At 41.7% G+C, this 13,305-nt stretch overlaps 1 protein-coding gene across 1 annotated transcript; it reads left to right on the top strand.

Annotated features, from left to right (window-relative positions):
• The first annotated feature begins 7,321 nt into the window (after window positions 1-7,321).
• Window positions 7,322-12,847, top strand: bcl6ab (BCL6A transcription repressor b). The gene is made up of 9 exons (XM_005720965.1): window positions 7,322-7,376; window positions 8,883-9,054; window positions 9,201-9,422; window positions 9,514-10,320; window positions 10,426-10,553; window positions 10,672-10,839; window positions 10,923-11,053; window positions 11,155-11,292; window positions 11,493-12,847. Exons 1-9 carry the CDS (start codon window positions 7,346-7,348, stop codon window positions 11,634-11,636), a joined length of 1,941 nt encoding a protein of 646 aa, XP_005721022.1. The 5' UTR covers window positions 7,322-7,345; the 3' UTR covers window positions 11,637-12,847.
• The last annotated feature ends 458 nt before the right edge of the window (window positions 12,848-13,305 follow it).

The raw sequence follows: 13,305 nt of genomic DNA, 5'->3' as shown, positions 1-13,305 counted from the left end.
ATTAGAGATAGGTTGATCATATTTAAGATCGAAGATTTAATTAATGGCAGAACTTCTTTGAGCAGTTTTGTAGGAATGGGGTCTAAAAGACACGTTGATGGTTTGGAGGAAGTAATTATTGAAGTTAACTCAGAAAGATCAATTGAAAAAAAAGAGTCTAAATGAATATCAATGGTACTGAAAGTAGCTGTAGATAATATTACATATGTGAGATGATTAGGGTTAACTTTTTCTCTAATTATTAAAATTTGATTTGTTTATTTTAAAGGGATGGTTGGCTCAACAGACTTTTGTCAGCCTGGCTACAGTGCTGAAGAGAAACCTGAGGTTATTTTCTTCAATCAGTGATGAATAGTAAGATGTTCTGGCTTTGCGGAGGGCTTTCTTATAAAGCAACAAACTATTTCTCCAGGCTAAATGATGATCCTCTAAATTTGTGACACGCCATTTCCTCTCCAGCTTATGAGTCATCTGCTTTAGGCTATGTGTTTGAGAATTATACCACGGAGTCAGGTACTTCTGATTTGAGGCCTTAGTTTTCACCGGAGCTACAGTACGTAGTGAGGAGGTAAAATTATTAACAAGATGATCGACCTCTGTTGGAGTAGCGTTCAGGTTAAAGCTAAACTACTCTGAGTATTTACTTTCTCAGCAATTATCTTACATTTTATTGTCAGGCAGTTATATCACCCAGCTTTGGAAATAAAAAAAAAGTTTCATAACTGCAAATTTTTCACCTTTGGGAGCTGCCCATTAAATAAACGTCCCCTCCTCTTGTCCTGTCTCTAGAGGGAGCCTAATTGTTTAAGTGAAAGACATCGTTCCTCATTCATTTTCCTCATCCAAATTTTCCTAACTGCCCTATTGTCAATGTTTTCAAAGCAAAACTGCCAGTGAGGCACTTAGGTTCACATAAAAAAAAACCTTCCCTCCTTCTCCCACACACGCAACCTTCCACGCACACACGGACACTCACAAGTGCGCGCACACACACACAGCCACACACTGAAATGCACATACACCACCTCTTGTTTCTGTGCAGCCCTTCCCCCCCGTCATCCTCCCAGAGGCTTTGCTGTAAAACAACAGGGGAATCAGCCACACTGACACCGTGTACTCTGGTACTTTTCCACAGATAACAGGCACTGAGAAGCAGAGTGTTGCAATCTGTGTTTATATTGACTCGGTGCATTTATTGCCTCGCATTCCATATCAAGGTAGACTGTGTTCAGCTCTGACTTCATTGAAGCTGCTTTGTTCTTTTACTGACTATAAATTGGCTACTGATCAACGTCTGCAGTTTTCCACTCAGTGTGTCACTACAAACACCTTCATTTAGACGGTGCTTGCTCAGAATAGGGCTACAAAATAATTCAAAACAATGAAAATAAATTAAAGATTTCAAAGATAAGGACAGAAGACAGCTTGATAATCGCTCTGGGCAGTGTGTGCTGTCCTCAAAGTGATAGTACTCTGCATACACTGTAGTCATGTGCAAAACAAATGCCCCTGGCCTTTTTAAACATAGTTCAGCAAGCAAACACTTGTCCACAGTATTCGTACATAAAGTAAATACACTCAAAGAAATGCCAAAGGAAATTAGAATTTCGATATAGTTTTTAAGGGCATTTTTAAAGGGTCTTTAGGGCCTTTAGTAAAACAGTTTTGGATGTTTTGAGTTGGATGAGAGGTTTAAAAAAACCTCCATATTGTTTATAAAAAAATTTCCGCTTTGAAGACAATTGACTGAAGTGTGGGAAGATTTCATGCAACTAAAAATTTGACCAGGGCTGTCTGCAACTACAGGGAAGCACACAGCAAAAGATGCAAAAGAGAAGTCTCTAGAACTTCTTGCAGCCGTTGGTGTCAAAGTGCATTTGCCTGCAGATATCAAGAGTTTGACCTGCATGCCAGGCGTGCCACGAGTCACGAGAAAACTTTTTTAACTACAAACTTTAGAGCAAAATGAACAGGAGAATACGAACGTGACAAGCAAAGAGGCAAAATTTGCTTATGGGATGCTATTCACAGCAAGTGCTTTACAATACACAGCATTGTGTTTATGAAATCCAAAAATTAAACAGGGACTAAGAGCAGGCTTTTTTGGATTTTAGTAACATTTTCTGGAGTGATGAGTCACTAGGCAGTAGGCAGTTTCTTGGGAGAAGGCTCTCATATCAACTATGAAACACGGTGGTGGGTATATTATGGTCTGGGCTTGGTTTGAACCTGGGATGTTCGCCAGCTTGCATTCAACTTATCTGTTATTTCTGTAGTATGCAACATAACTGCTTAGAAAAAATGCACGTTGAACATAAGCAATGACGTGGACCTTCTTACGTGATAATGATAATGAACAGTCGCAAATTCACCAAGAGGAGGGTTAGGTAACAGTGCAGTCAAAGCCACATTCAATTGCCACTGAAATGTGGAGACATTGTGAACAGATAGCAGATGGAAGAAAACCCCCAAACATTTCAGCGAGCCAATAACGAGGAGTGGTGGACAAGATATTTCGCTAGATTCTGTCTCCAAAGACGTGCTTCACTTTTTGTTCTCAGAGATAAATCTGACATTGTTGATGTTTCTATTGAATAAATTATGGAAAAAAGCCAGTTTCTCCTGTGTCCACCATTGTGCCCTTTCACTCAGGCACTATTTCAACAATTCCCATGAGACGCCCTTATTTTTCCACATGACTTTAATGCACAGAGGTGGGGAAAGGTCATCATCTTTATTTACAATCGTTTTAACCACTTACAACTGAGGATGCATTTTTGGCTTAGCTCAACAAAGCCACCATTCATGAATCCCCTCCAAGCGTTTAATTCGAGGTTGGACCACGAGGAACACGACTCACTGTTCTCGAATGACCCGAGTCCAACGACATGTTCCAAATAACGCGATTTATATTTTTGCCGGTGTTGAAGAACATTGCGAAATTGGCCTGTTTGCAGTCGCTCTCAGGAACTCTTTGTGCAGTGTTGCCTCTAAATGGATCTCAATGTTAATGATTGGTTACAGTTAATTAACTTGGGTGATGTAACATATGTTGCCTTGTTTGTAAATTCATTACTGATCCGATGCTCAAGTGAACTGAGATAGAACAGCAATGCTCTGAATTCCTTTCAATGCTCAAATTATCTGTGCACCTGTAAACAACGACAAAAAGCTCCAGCTTTGGCCAACATGAAACGAGGTTGGGCACAGTTACAATAACCAAAACAAAAATAAAAGCAAAACTAAGCAGGGACTTTTTAAAAGATTCTGTCACCAGCACCGAGAAACACGACGGGCTAATAAGAGTAGAAGCATGTGTCCTTCTGTGGCTTCTCTGGGGCTGAGCCAGGCCGTGGAAACCACAGATATGAGAATCATGAAGGGGACGGTTAACATCTGATGTTGAAGGAGCAAACTGTACTTTCCTCTTCTTATTCTAACACTTAAGGCACAGCAGAAGATATGCAGATAAAATCTCCTCATAAAAGTTGACAGAAACGGACAAAATATTGCCAATCTGATTCCAAGTCATTCTCCAAAGTTTGTTTCTTCTTACTGCTGCAACAGGTGGTTTTATCATTCAAAACTTACATGCATGCCAAAGTACTGCCTGCTCAAATCAGGCTCTTTGATGTTTTTATTTTTGCTTTATTTAAATAAAAAGAAAAGGACTTGAATTATTAATCCTTCTTCTAAAGTTGTGATGAATGTTTTTTAGGTGTCTGTCTTGTTTATTTTCACCTGAAACTATCAGCCACTCTCTTTGAATTTATTACCTGAAAGTACAAATTTACAGGATACTCCCAGAAAAATATGACCCGTTCTGCAAACTGCTGGCTTCTCCTTATCTTTACGGGACAACACGTTATTAGCAGCTTGGCCCAGTTTACTCAGTGCACCTGGGTCTCTTGAAGTTCAGTCATTTTCACGCATACCACCAGCACTTTAAATATGTACTTGTCAGTAAGTCTCTGCAGAGTGCATGAAAGCAGCTCAAAGGTCACTATGCTTGGACTTTATGTGTTCAGTGTTGCATGGTTTGTTTGCAGCGCGCACTTCGAGAGCTGCTGGAAAGTAGCATTAAGATTTGTGCTGTTCTTCTAACAGTCAAGAATTTCTATGCCTCTTTGCTTCACCGTAGACAAATTTAACAACAAATTTGATCATTTTGAGGTTTTGTTTTTTTGTTTTGTTTTTTTTTACAAACCAAAAAACCACCAATAGAAAAAAGGCTCATTGCGTTGCAGACACTGATCTGGCAAGACTTTGTTCGCTTGTGCATGCAACAGCCCAAATTCAAGTGCATGTGGTTAGTTCAACAGAAGTGAATGCTTCCCCCTAGCCCCACATGTCAGAATCAGAGTCATATTTTATTGACGTGACCCTTGATCCCTGGCAGGCAACCATGTACCTGGATCATGTTTGGGGACAGACATGTTGATATCCTTCTGCGTCTAGGCCCTGGGTCAGTGGAGTTCATGTAGATGGGTGGGGAGGGGTGCTTGTTAGCGCACAGCCTCTTTAACCGGTCAAGCAGGAGAGAAGAACAGCAACAATTTTGTTCCGGGGCTGGCTGACTGGCTAAACCTGTGAAGTTGTGTTCATGACGTGCACGACATTCTTTAGTTGGACCCTGAGGAGAACCTGAGAAAGCAGTCAGTTTGAATATTGTTTCCCACTGCATTCAACAAATGCATGTAATCAGAAACATGTTTCTTAACCAACTGGTAACGTGCTGATATCAGTTTATGTGTCATAATTATTACTACTTAGCCCTTGAGAACAGTTACATATGTTCTGCGGTTTCAGAAAACAAGCACACTGATACTAATAAGGATGTGATCGGACACGGCTCTGAGGATACAAATTTACAAACGGAAGCTTTTGTTACTAACTCTGAAAGATGTGGACATGGACGCTGCACCTGATATAAGCTGACTAATCGTATCTGTGCAACCTCTTCTTGCCTGCAAGTAAACAACCGAACCAGGAAATCCGATGTCTTTTGTTGTGTGTTTTTTTTCTCCTGCCAACGCGAGTGACTCTACAGAGATTGGTCTGTCATTCAGAACAGAAAACGTTGCTTCATTCAAAGGATGTGAAGACGAACAACCCACAGAAACTTGCACCTAAAGATAACCACTGGGGGAAAAACATCGACAGTGAAAACAACTAGAAATAGAGCACTTTGTTGCCATAGCCACCTGATGAGCTTTAATTTAGAAACACTAAACTGCAGAGGAGAGACTGAAAAAAAAAATCAGTCTGAAAATTTATTGTTTCTGTTTTGCATTGTTAGTTGTGTTTTAGAAGCATTTTTCATTTAACAATATAAGATTGGTCATATGTGACATTAAAAGAAAATAAACAATCAGTTAAAATGTACTACATGTAAATTGTGGCTTTGATGATGTTTTCTGCACCATTTACTTTGGATTTGCTGGCAGCTAGTTTATCAAGCTGAAGTGTTTTAATACCTATGCAAACAGAGCAGTGCTGACACTGGACGTACGGTAAAAGTGACTGAAGGTGTGGATAATAAAAGTGGATTATGGCCATTCTGGGAAGCACTATTTCCTAATAGTAAGACGGTCCTTTGTTTGAATCCACCAGCTAACCTTCCCTCTCTGTGTGTCTGTGAAGGTTCTCAGTCATCCAGGTCATCGTAGTCAAAGGAGCTTGCAAAGAAAAGCGTCTGGACTTCTTTAAGTTGCTTGAAGACGTTTCACCTCTCATCCGAGAAGCTTCTTCAGTTCTAAGGTCAAATGGTGGAGAGTCCCAGATATAAACCTAGTGGGAGTTTCCCCCCACAGAGGGACAAAAGGACCCCCTGATGATATACATGCAAACTCTGCACAGAGTTTGCATGTATATCCTGTTGTTGCAAGAGAGAGAACCTGTGCGGGTTCTCTCTGTACTTCCTCCCACATGAATGTTAGATTAATTGATGATTTTGAACTGACAGTAATTGTGAATGGCTGTCTGGCTCTATGTTGTAATCGTGTGACAGACTTGTGACCTGTGTAGGGTTGATGGTGTTTTCATTCAAGAAGGAATGAGTACAACTCAAACTTCATGCACTATGTTATTTATATAATATCCTTCTCCCTACATCCCAGATGAAGTTTAATGCTCGGGGAGAAATGCGATATTTGTTGGTGTGAACAGGTTAGAAAGCAGATTATTGTGTACATATAATCCCGAGCTCTCACTAATAAGTAAACTATCTCCGCACCTAAAGGAGGACAAAAACAATAACAAATATCTGGTACAAGGAAGCAGATAATGAGTTGCAGATTGCGCTGAGTTAATCGGGGGTGAGCCATTAGTGAAGTGCATGTGCATCTAGGAACATGCCATAAACTTTACCGCAGTCTGTTCATAATTTTCATACCGTGAAGTTAATATCTTCAGACTTTCAAAACAGTTCAGGACCTATTCAGGAACTTTGTTGCACAATAATTATCAATTAGTTCAAGATCTGTTGACTCATCGATTAGTCCCCGGGGTGTTCTGAGTGTAAACCAGATTAAAATGCAGCTGCTGATGGTGAGACAGGAAGTGGTTGGAACACAGACGAGTGTATCTCAGCCTTGTGGAGAGTTGAGGGCTGTACACATGCACATGCATCGCTTTAGACAGCCCGTGTGACACTAAAGTAGGCCTTTATAGTAGGCAGTGTTTGTGCGATTCTTCACACAAAATGTGTGTGTGATGTGAGATCGCGTTTTGGTTATGATCTCTAACACATGAACAAATAATCAGTAGAACTTTTCTACTAAGATCAAAAGAAAATGCTTCAGTTTGAAGTGATCTTAATCGAGTTTAACCAGCGGTGGAAAGGCATTTTTAGGGCAAGCCGAGTGTGAAATGAAACCCACGTGTTAAAAACAACAACAAAACAAGTAAGCCGCTATTAGCGTTTGAATTATTTGGGTGTAAGATGACATCTAAACTCTTCTTAGGCGTATGGGAGGGTTTTAGAGCTACAGCAGGCGCTCATGTTCCCCTCGGTATTTATAACTCGGTCAGCTGACCTTGTACTTGGACTGATCCACTTCGCGGGGGATGCGAAGTCAGACGGGAAATAAAAAAACACATTAAAAATTGCGATTTTTGACACGGGCTTTAATAACCCCACAGCTGTGTTTTAATCCCGGCGTTTATTGATCAAATGTCGGTTACTCCCCGCAGTGCTGCGGGCCCACGGCTGAAAGGCCGCCGGCGGCGGAGAGCAGCTCCTCCGCTGCTCGGAGGATGGTACGGCCCTGTGTTGAAATTCCGAGAATTGAGCCGCTCTGTTTCTTAGAACTGGATTCTCAGAACTGGATTCTCAGAACTAGTGATGCACAGAGTTTCGAGGAAACTTTTACAAGGTGACTTTTTTTCCCTTCCTATTTTCTCAGCATTACCCTCAGAAGTGTAGAGAAGTAGCAGATGCTCGTGTGGCTTCCTCGCCTCTATGTCTTTCTTTCTCCTTTAATTTCTGTGCCACTTATTTTCATTATTGCGAAGGTTTTATGGCTCCGTTAGCCAGGAGTGAAGTAAACGATGTGAGCCGTGGTAGCTGTTCAGATGGGATAGTTAGTAAAGACGGTCTTAAACTTTCCTTTTATGTGTTTATTCCAGCTCACGAGGCCTGTTTGTCTTATTGTGTTATTATTTATTATTATTTTAAAAAAGCTGTTTAGTTGATACCACCCTTTCACATGATCGAGGTTACATATCAACCGGGAAACAGTGGCGCAACAGGACCGGTCGGACTAGTTCAGTCAACATCTAGATTTCCTCTGCGTATTTCTTTTGTCGATACTATTTTCACTTGTTTAATTGTGCCCTTCAAACTGAGCCGACTACTTTTTTTGATCTTTGATTCGTAAACCATCAGTTCTAACTCCGCAATCGGTGTTTAAACACCATGAAAACATATTACGAAACTTCGCGACAGCCCTTCGGACATGACAGCTGAGTAGTATTTCCATACTTGACAGGGCTCGCGCTGACCTGCTCGGCTTTAACGCACAGCAGCGAGATTACTCAGCCGCCACTCCTTGAAATCACATCCTACGAAATCATGCCGCCTCGGTTTAGTCTGAAACTGCGAAGGTTTAGAAACAACTGTTTGGGTGGGGTGAGGGGGAGTGAATGTTAATGGGTTAAAGGAGATGAATTGCAGTTAAATCGGGGAACAGGAAACCTCTCTGTGCGCGCTGGCAACCTAATCTGAGCAGCCGGGACGGAATGTGCTCAACGTCAAACGCGCTCACGGACTGTGGGCTGCCAGCAGATAGTTTGCTGTGTTTGTCCACACGCTGTGCCGCTGCAGCGGAAAGACGAGACGAGTTAAACACTTGCGACACGGACACACTAAGTCACCGGTTTTACTGTTTTATGTTTGCGCTTTATTTCCCGCGGTCAAGATTTGCTGCCACTTGGCAGAAGCTTGTGTAGACATTGAGTGGCAGTGCGGCTGTTTTCCATAATATGTTGAAATGCTGATTAGAGGTTGTACTCTGTAATATCACCGTCATATAGGCTCAATTATTGTCAGAGCAGGGCTGTAAAGGTTTAGTGAGCCTCCCTTATTTGCGTTTCTCTTTGCAATGGCGCCTCCTTTTGTCCTAACGTTGTTACTGTTTTGGTTTGAAGTTTGTTTTGAAGCTACGTGGCTCATACTGAACAGCAGCAGCATGTTTTGAACCAATTAAAAATTTCTGTCACTCCAGGTTTTTATTTGTGGAATAATTGAAATGTTCATACCAATAAAATCGTGTAACTTTATTTTCACCTTGTTTGTTTGTTTTTTCTTCCTACATTCAGCCCACAGTGGGTCAGTTGTAGAGTTTTCCATATTGATCACACCCTTTACAACTTTTGCACAGGTTATGACAGCATGGCCACGACTGCAGACGACTGCTTTCAGTTCACACGCCATGCAGGCGACGTCCTGCTCAACTTCAACCGCCTGCGCAGCAGGAACATCCTCACCGATGTGTCCATACAGGTGGACGGACAGCTTTTCCGAGCTCACAAGGCCATCCTGGTGGCTTGCAGGTATACACTGTCAAAAGATCTGACTCGAGTTCACCAACACAAGACTATATATGTAACTACTATGTCATTATTTATAGTGAATAAGTTGGAATTGGGAAATTTGGTTTTGTAGCTCATACCAAACTATCTCTCTTTCTGTTTTACAGTGGCTTCTTTTATTCCGTGTTCATGGATCCTGAGAATGCAAACCTCAGTGCCATCAGCTTAGACCCCAAAGTAGACCCCAAGGCTTTCTCCATCCTTCTAGATTTCATGTACACATCCTGTCTGAACCTTAACGACACTGTGGTCGTGACCACCCTGAATACAGCCATCTATCTCCAGATGGAACACGTGGCCAACACTTGCCACAGATTCATTAAGTCCAGGTAAAAACCTAAAAAATAAATAAAAGAAAATGCCTTGTCTTGGGGGGAAAAACTAAAGAGATCTGACTTAGAGATGAATGTGTTTTTACAGGAGCGTGCAGAGTGAAGAGATACAGAGGAACTCATTACATCTGGCTGAAGAAATCTCTGCTTTAAGGCCCGACTATGTAAACAACTGTACACCAAACATGCCCCTTCCTCACGAGTCCAGAGGCTACATGCCCAGTGTTTTCAGGGGTATCAACACGTCTGGCTCCTATCACGTCTATGGTGACGTCTGTATTGCTGCTGAGAAATTAGAAGGTTCTCCGAACATTAGATGCTCACTAGTACCCACCACCAACATGGCTCACAATGAGTCCAATGCCATTATCTCCCACTCAGTCCCATCCCATGTCGGTTACCTCCCCAGTATCATCCGCCCGGCAGTATCTCACAGCAGCTTTCAAGGACCTGTTCCTCCAATGGAGGAAGACAGCATTCAGCACCCACAAACCAACTGTGTAAGAACGTCCCCAGGGTTTAGCAAAGGTGTCATTTGCAGCCCCCAGAGCCCCCTTAGATCTGACTGCCAGCCAAACTCACCCACTGAGTCGAGCAGCAGCAGAAATGCAAGCATGAGCCTCAAGTGGCAATCAGACTGCCCCAAAGATATGAAGGCCCGCAACTGGAAGAAGTACAAGTTCATCGTTATGAACCAGACTTCAGATGGGAATGAAAAGGAGGCTCAAGGAAACAACGCTAATGCTACTGGCGCCATGTCCCCTACACCAAGCCCTGGCAAGAGCAGTGAGGCAGGAGGACACAGCGATGCCCAGGCAGAAGAAGGAGCTGGTGACCATCAAGAAGAAAGTCCCAGGTCTCAGAGTGTGGACAGCACAAGCTGCAGCAGTGTCAGGTAAAAGTGCAGCTCACAGACAGATCTAATGTGAAATCAGCGCTTTATGACGTTAAGGAGCTTAAAGTAACTTCATACTAATGTTGCTCGTCTTCCTCATTGCAGCAACAACAGATGCTCCACATGTGGCTGCGACAGCCCTCAGTGTATGGAAGCAGGCCACCTGTCTCCTGACTCATACAGCAAAGATGACTCCACCAAGCTACACTCGGATTATTCCACCTCCAGCTGTGGTAAGAGGAACGCACAAATATTAAACTGTTAGCTTGTCTTTAAGCTCTAAGAAGCCTTTTGATCTGATTTTGTGTCATTGTTAGTCACATTTTCATTTATTTCTACTTCTTTTTGCAGAAAACAACAGTTACATCTGCAACGGGTGCGACTCAAAGTTCTCAGACGAAGATTCTCTCAAAGAGCACATGGCCCAGGTCCACAGCGACAAGCCATACAAGTGTGACTGCTGCCAGGCTGCCTTCCGCTACAAGGGCAACCTGGCCAGCCATAAGACTGTTCACACAGGTAAGAGTCACTGCAGGCTCTGCTTCATTTTCAGAACTCAAGGAAGGGAGTTGTTGTATTCACCTGCTTTCCTTAACCTCCAGGTGCAAAGCCATACCACTGCAACATCTGCGGAGCTCAGTTTAACCGGCCAGCCAATCTCAAGACTCATACTCGTATCCACTCTGGAGAAAAGCCATACAAGTGCGAAACGTGTGGGTCCCGATTCGTCCAGGTGAGGAGAAGAACCCCCCCCCCCAAAAAAAACACCTTCTCATCTTTAGGAAAAATTTCAAGTGTAGCCTCATTATTAACATTAGTCATTTTCTCCCGCAGGTGGCCCACCTTCGTGCACATGTGTTAATTCACACGGGGGAGAAACCGTACCCTTGTGAGATCTGCGGAACGCACTTCCGTCACCTTCAGACACTCAAGAGCCACATGCGCATTCATACTGGAGAGAAGCCTTATCATGTAAGCTTCCTAATCACCCTCCCCTCTTTATCCAACGTGTCTGCTGGCTAAAAACAGAGTAATCCCATCATGCCGGTGATCCATATGCCTGTCAATAGTTATAATTCCTGACTGGTAATCCTCGAAAGAGCTAGCTGATCTGAGCTGTCCATTTATAAACAGGGATTCTAAATAATGCTTTTATTTCTCCTTTACTTTAGTGTGAAAAATGTGACCTCCACTTCAGACACAAGAGTCAGCTGAGGCTTCACCTGCGACAGAAGCACGGGGCCGTCACTAACACCAAGGCTCAGTATCGCAGGTCTCCTGGCAACATCCTTACAGGCCTGGCGAACTCCTGCTGAGCGTGCTGCAGACCTTCATCTCCCCCCCCCAAAAAAACCCCCCAACTTTTTTCTTTCACCAGCCGGCATGCCGTCAAAAATTCTATTTTTTTTCTAAACACAACCAGGAATTTGTGTTGCCCTTTACGTATTTGTACGTGATGCACATACTTTATGTAAGTTCTTTGTGAATGTTTAACGACAGAATGTACTTTTTTTTTTTTTTTAATGTGAATTTAAAATTTCTTTTTTGGCAAATCACTCAACACAGTGTCTGAATTGAAGGACAGCTCTCCTTTTCGTACGCATTGAGAATCACTGTTACACTTGTGCTTCAGCTGTAGATATGACTTCGCCCGTTAATGTGGTCTTTTGCAGTCTTACGCTGTTATTTGTTTGTTTGCCAAGGCTTGCCTGTAAATAAGATAATATATATATTTTAAGATTGCCATCTGCTGGCAGAGTACGAATATATTTACATTTTTCTTAATGCAGTAAGCTTTACTGACTGTCAGTAACACCAGGAATTGTTGTTTTGTTGTGTCATAGGTTGTGGTACTTATTGCAATAAGCATAGCTCGTCAGTCATTTAAGCAAATGTTTTTATTGTATTGTACAGTTTTCCCTTTTCATTTCTGGTTTAATGTTGTTGTTTTGCACATGCACATGATGCTGTAATTGATATATTTTCTTACTTTTATTCACGTATTTCTACTTAACATGTCAAAAAAGCTTGTTAAAATCAGTTCTCAGCACTTGCATTCTTATTTATATATATTTTTTTATTTTTCTTGGCTGAATTCTTTTGCATTTGGTGCTGCATTGATCCGTTTTTCTCAGCAGGATCATTAAACTTTGATAATCTTTTTACCTTGTGTGTCATAGTTCAATCAGACTAACCAGTTGAATCATTAGTGCCTTACAGTCACACGTTTCTGCTAGCTGCTTTCTCTGACTGCCCATTAAGGCATTTTACTGTCAACAATACGACTGCTGCAGTGAACTGCTTCTGTGATGCATTTCCCGTTTCGCATTTGGTACTTTGCCCTGTTATTATGTGAAAGCATGTCAAGGTACTGTTTTTTTTGAAAGCTTCTGTTCTGTAATGTGTAGCTCTTTAAATGCAGACACCAGGCCTCAAGCTAAAACACTCAGGAATATTAGTAATATGTAAGCAAATGTCTGTAACTACAGATTTTATTACAAACACAAAAATAAAATGTTTATTATATAGCACACAATGCAGCATTTGTTTTCATTATTTTTAAGAAACATGATTCGAGCAATGAGTCATCCCAGCATTTAAAATTCATAACTGAATATTGTAGACATGTGGGAAATGTAGAGTATATATCAAACCTCATCTCTGGCTCTTACTTAGTCTTTGTTGTCAGTTTATATTTGTTTTAAAAAAAATTAGTGACGGAGGGAATCAGTTCCTATGAAGACCAATAATGCAATGGCTAAATGAAATGCTGAGATATGTATGTACATTTGAAGGTACATATTCTTCTTACTGACAGAGACGCACATGCTTTGATTACTACATCAGTTCAGTAAAAGATAAACAATTAAAAGACAAAGCTCCAGAAATATCACAGGACAAACGCTGCCAGCACCCTTTTCTATGTTTTTACTCAGTGAAATTCCAAACAATAACACAAACTAGTTTCTTTTTTTCTTTTCTTTT

Source organism: Pundamilia nyererei, unplaced genomic scaffold, assembly GCF_000239375.1.
Source record: "Pundamilia nyererei isolate P.nyererei 1_Seehausen unplaced genomic scaffold, PunNye1.0 scaffold00004, whole genome shotgun sequence".
NCBI classification, from domain to species: domain Eukaryota; kingdom Metazoa; phylum Chordata; class Actinopteri; order Cichliformes; family Cichlidae; genus Pundamilia; species Pundamilia nyererei.
Note: the sequence above shows the minus strand (reverse complement) of the source record. Positions and strands in the feature narration are given on the sequence as shown.

Bases quoted from the DNA above. Each gene is read 5' to 3' on its own strand.
- bcl6ab (XM_005720965.1), top strand. From the start codon at position 7,346: ATGCACAGAGTTTCGAGGAAACTTTTACAAG. The intron at 10,321-10,425 runs GTAAAAGTGCAG...TCCTCATTGCAG, and splicing joins ACAAGCTGCAGCAGTGTCAG to CAACAACAGATGCTCCACAT. The intron at 10,840-10,922 runs GTAAGAGTCACT...CTTAACCTCCAG, and splicing joins CCATAAGACTGTTCACACAG to GTGCAAAGCCATACCACTGC.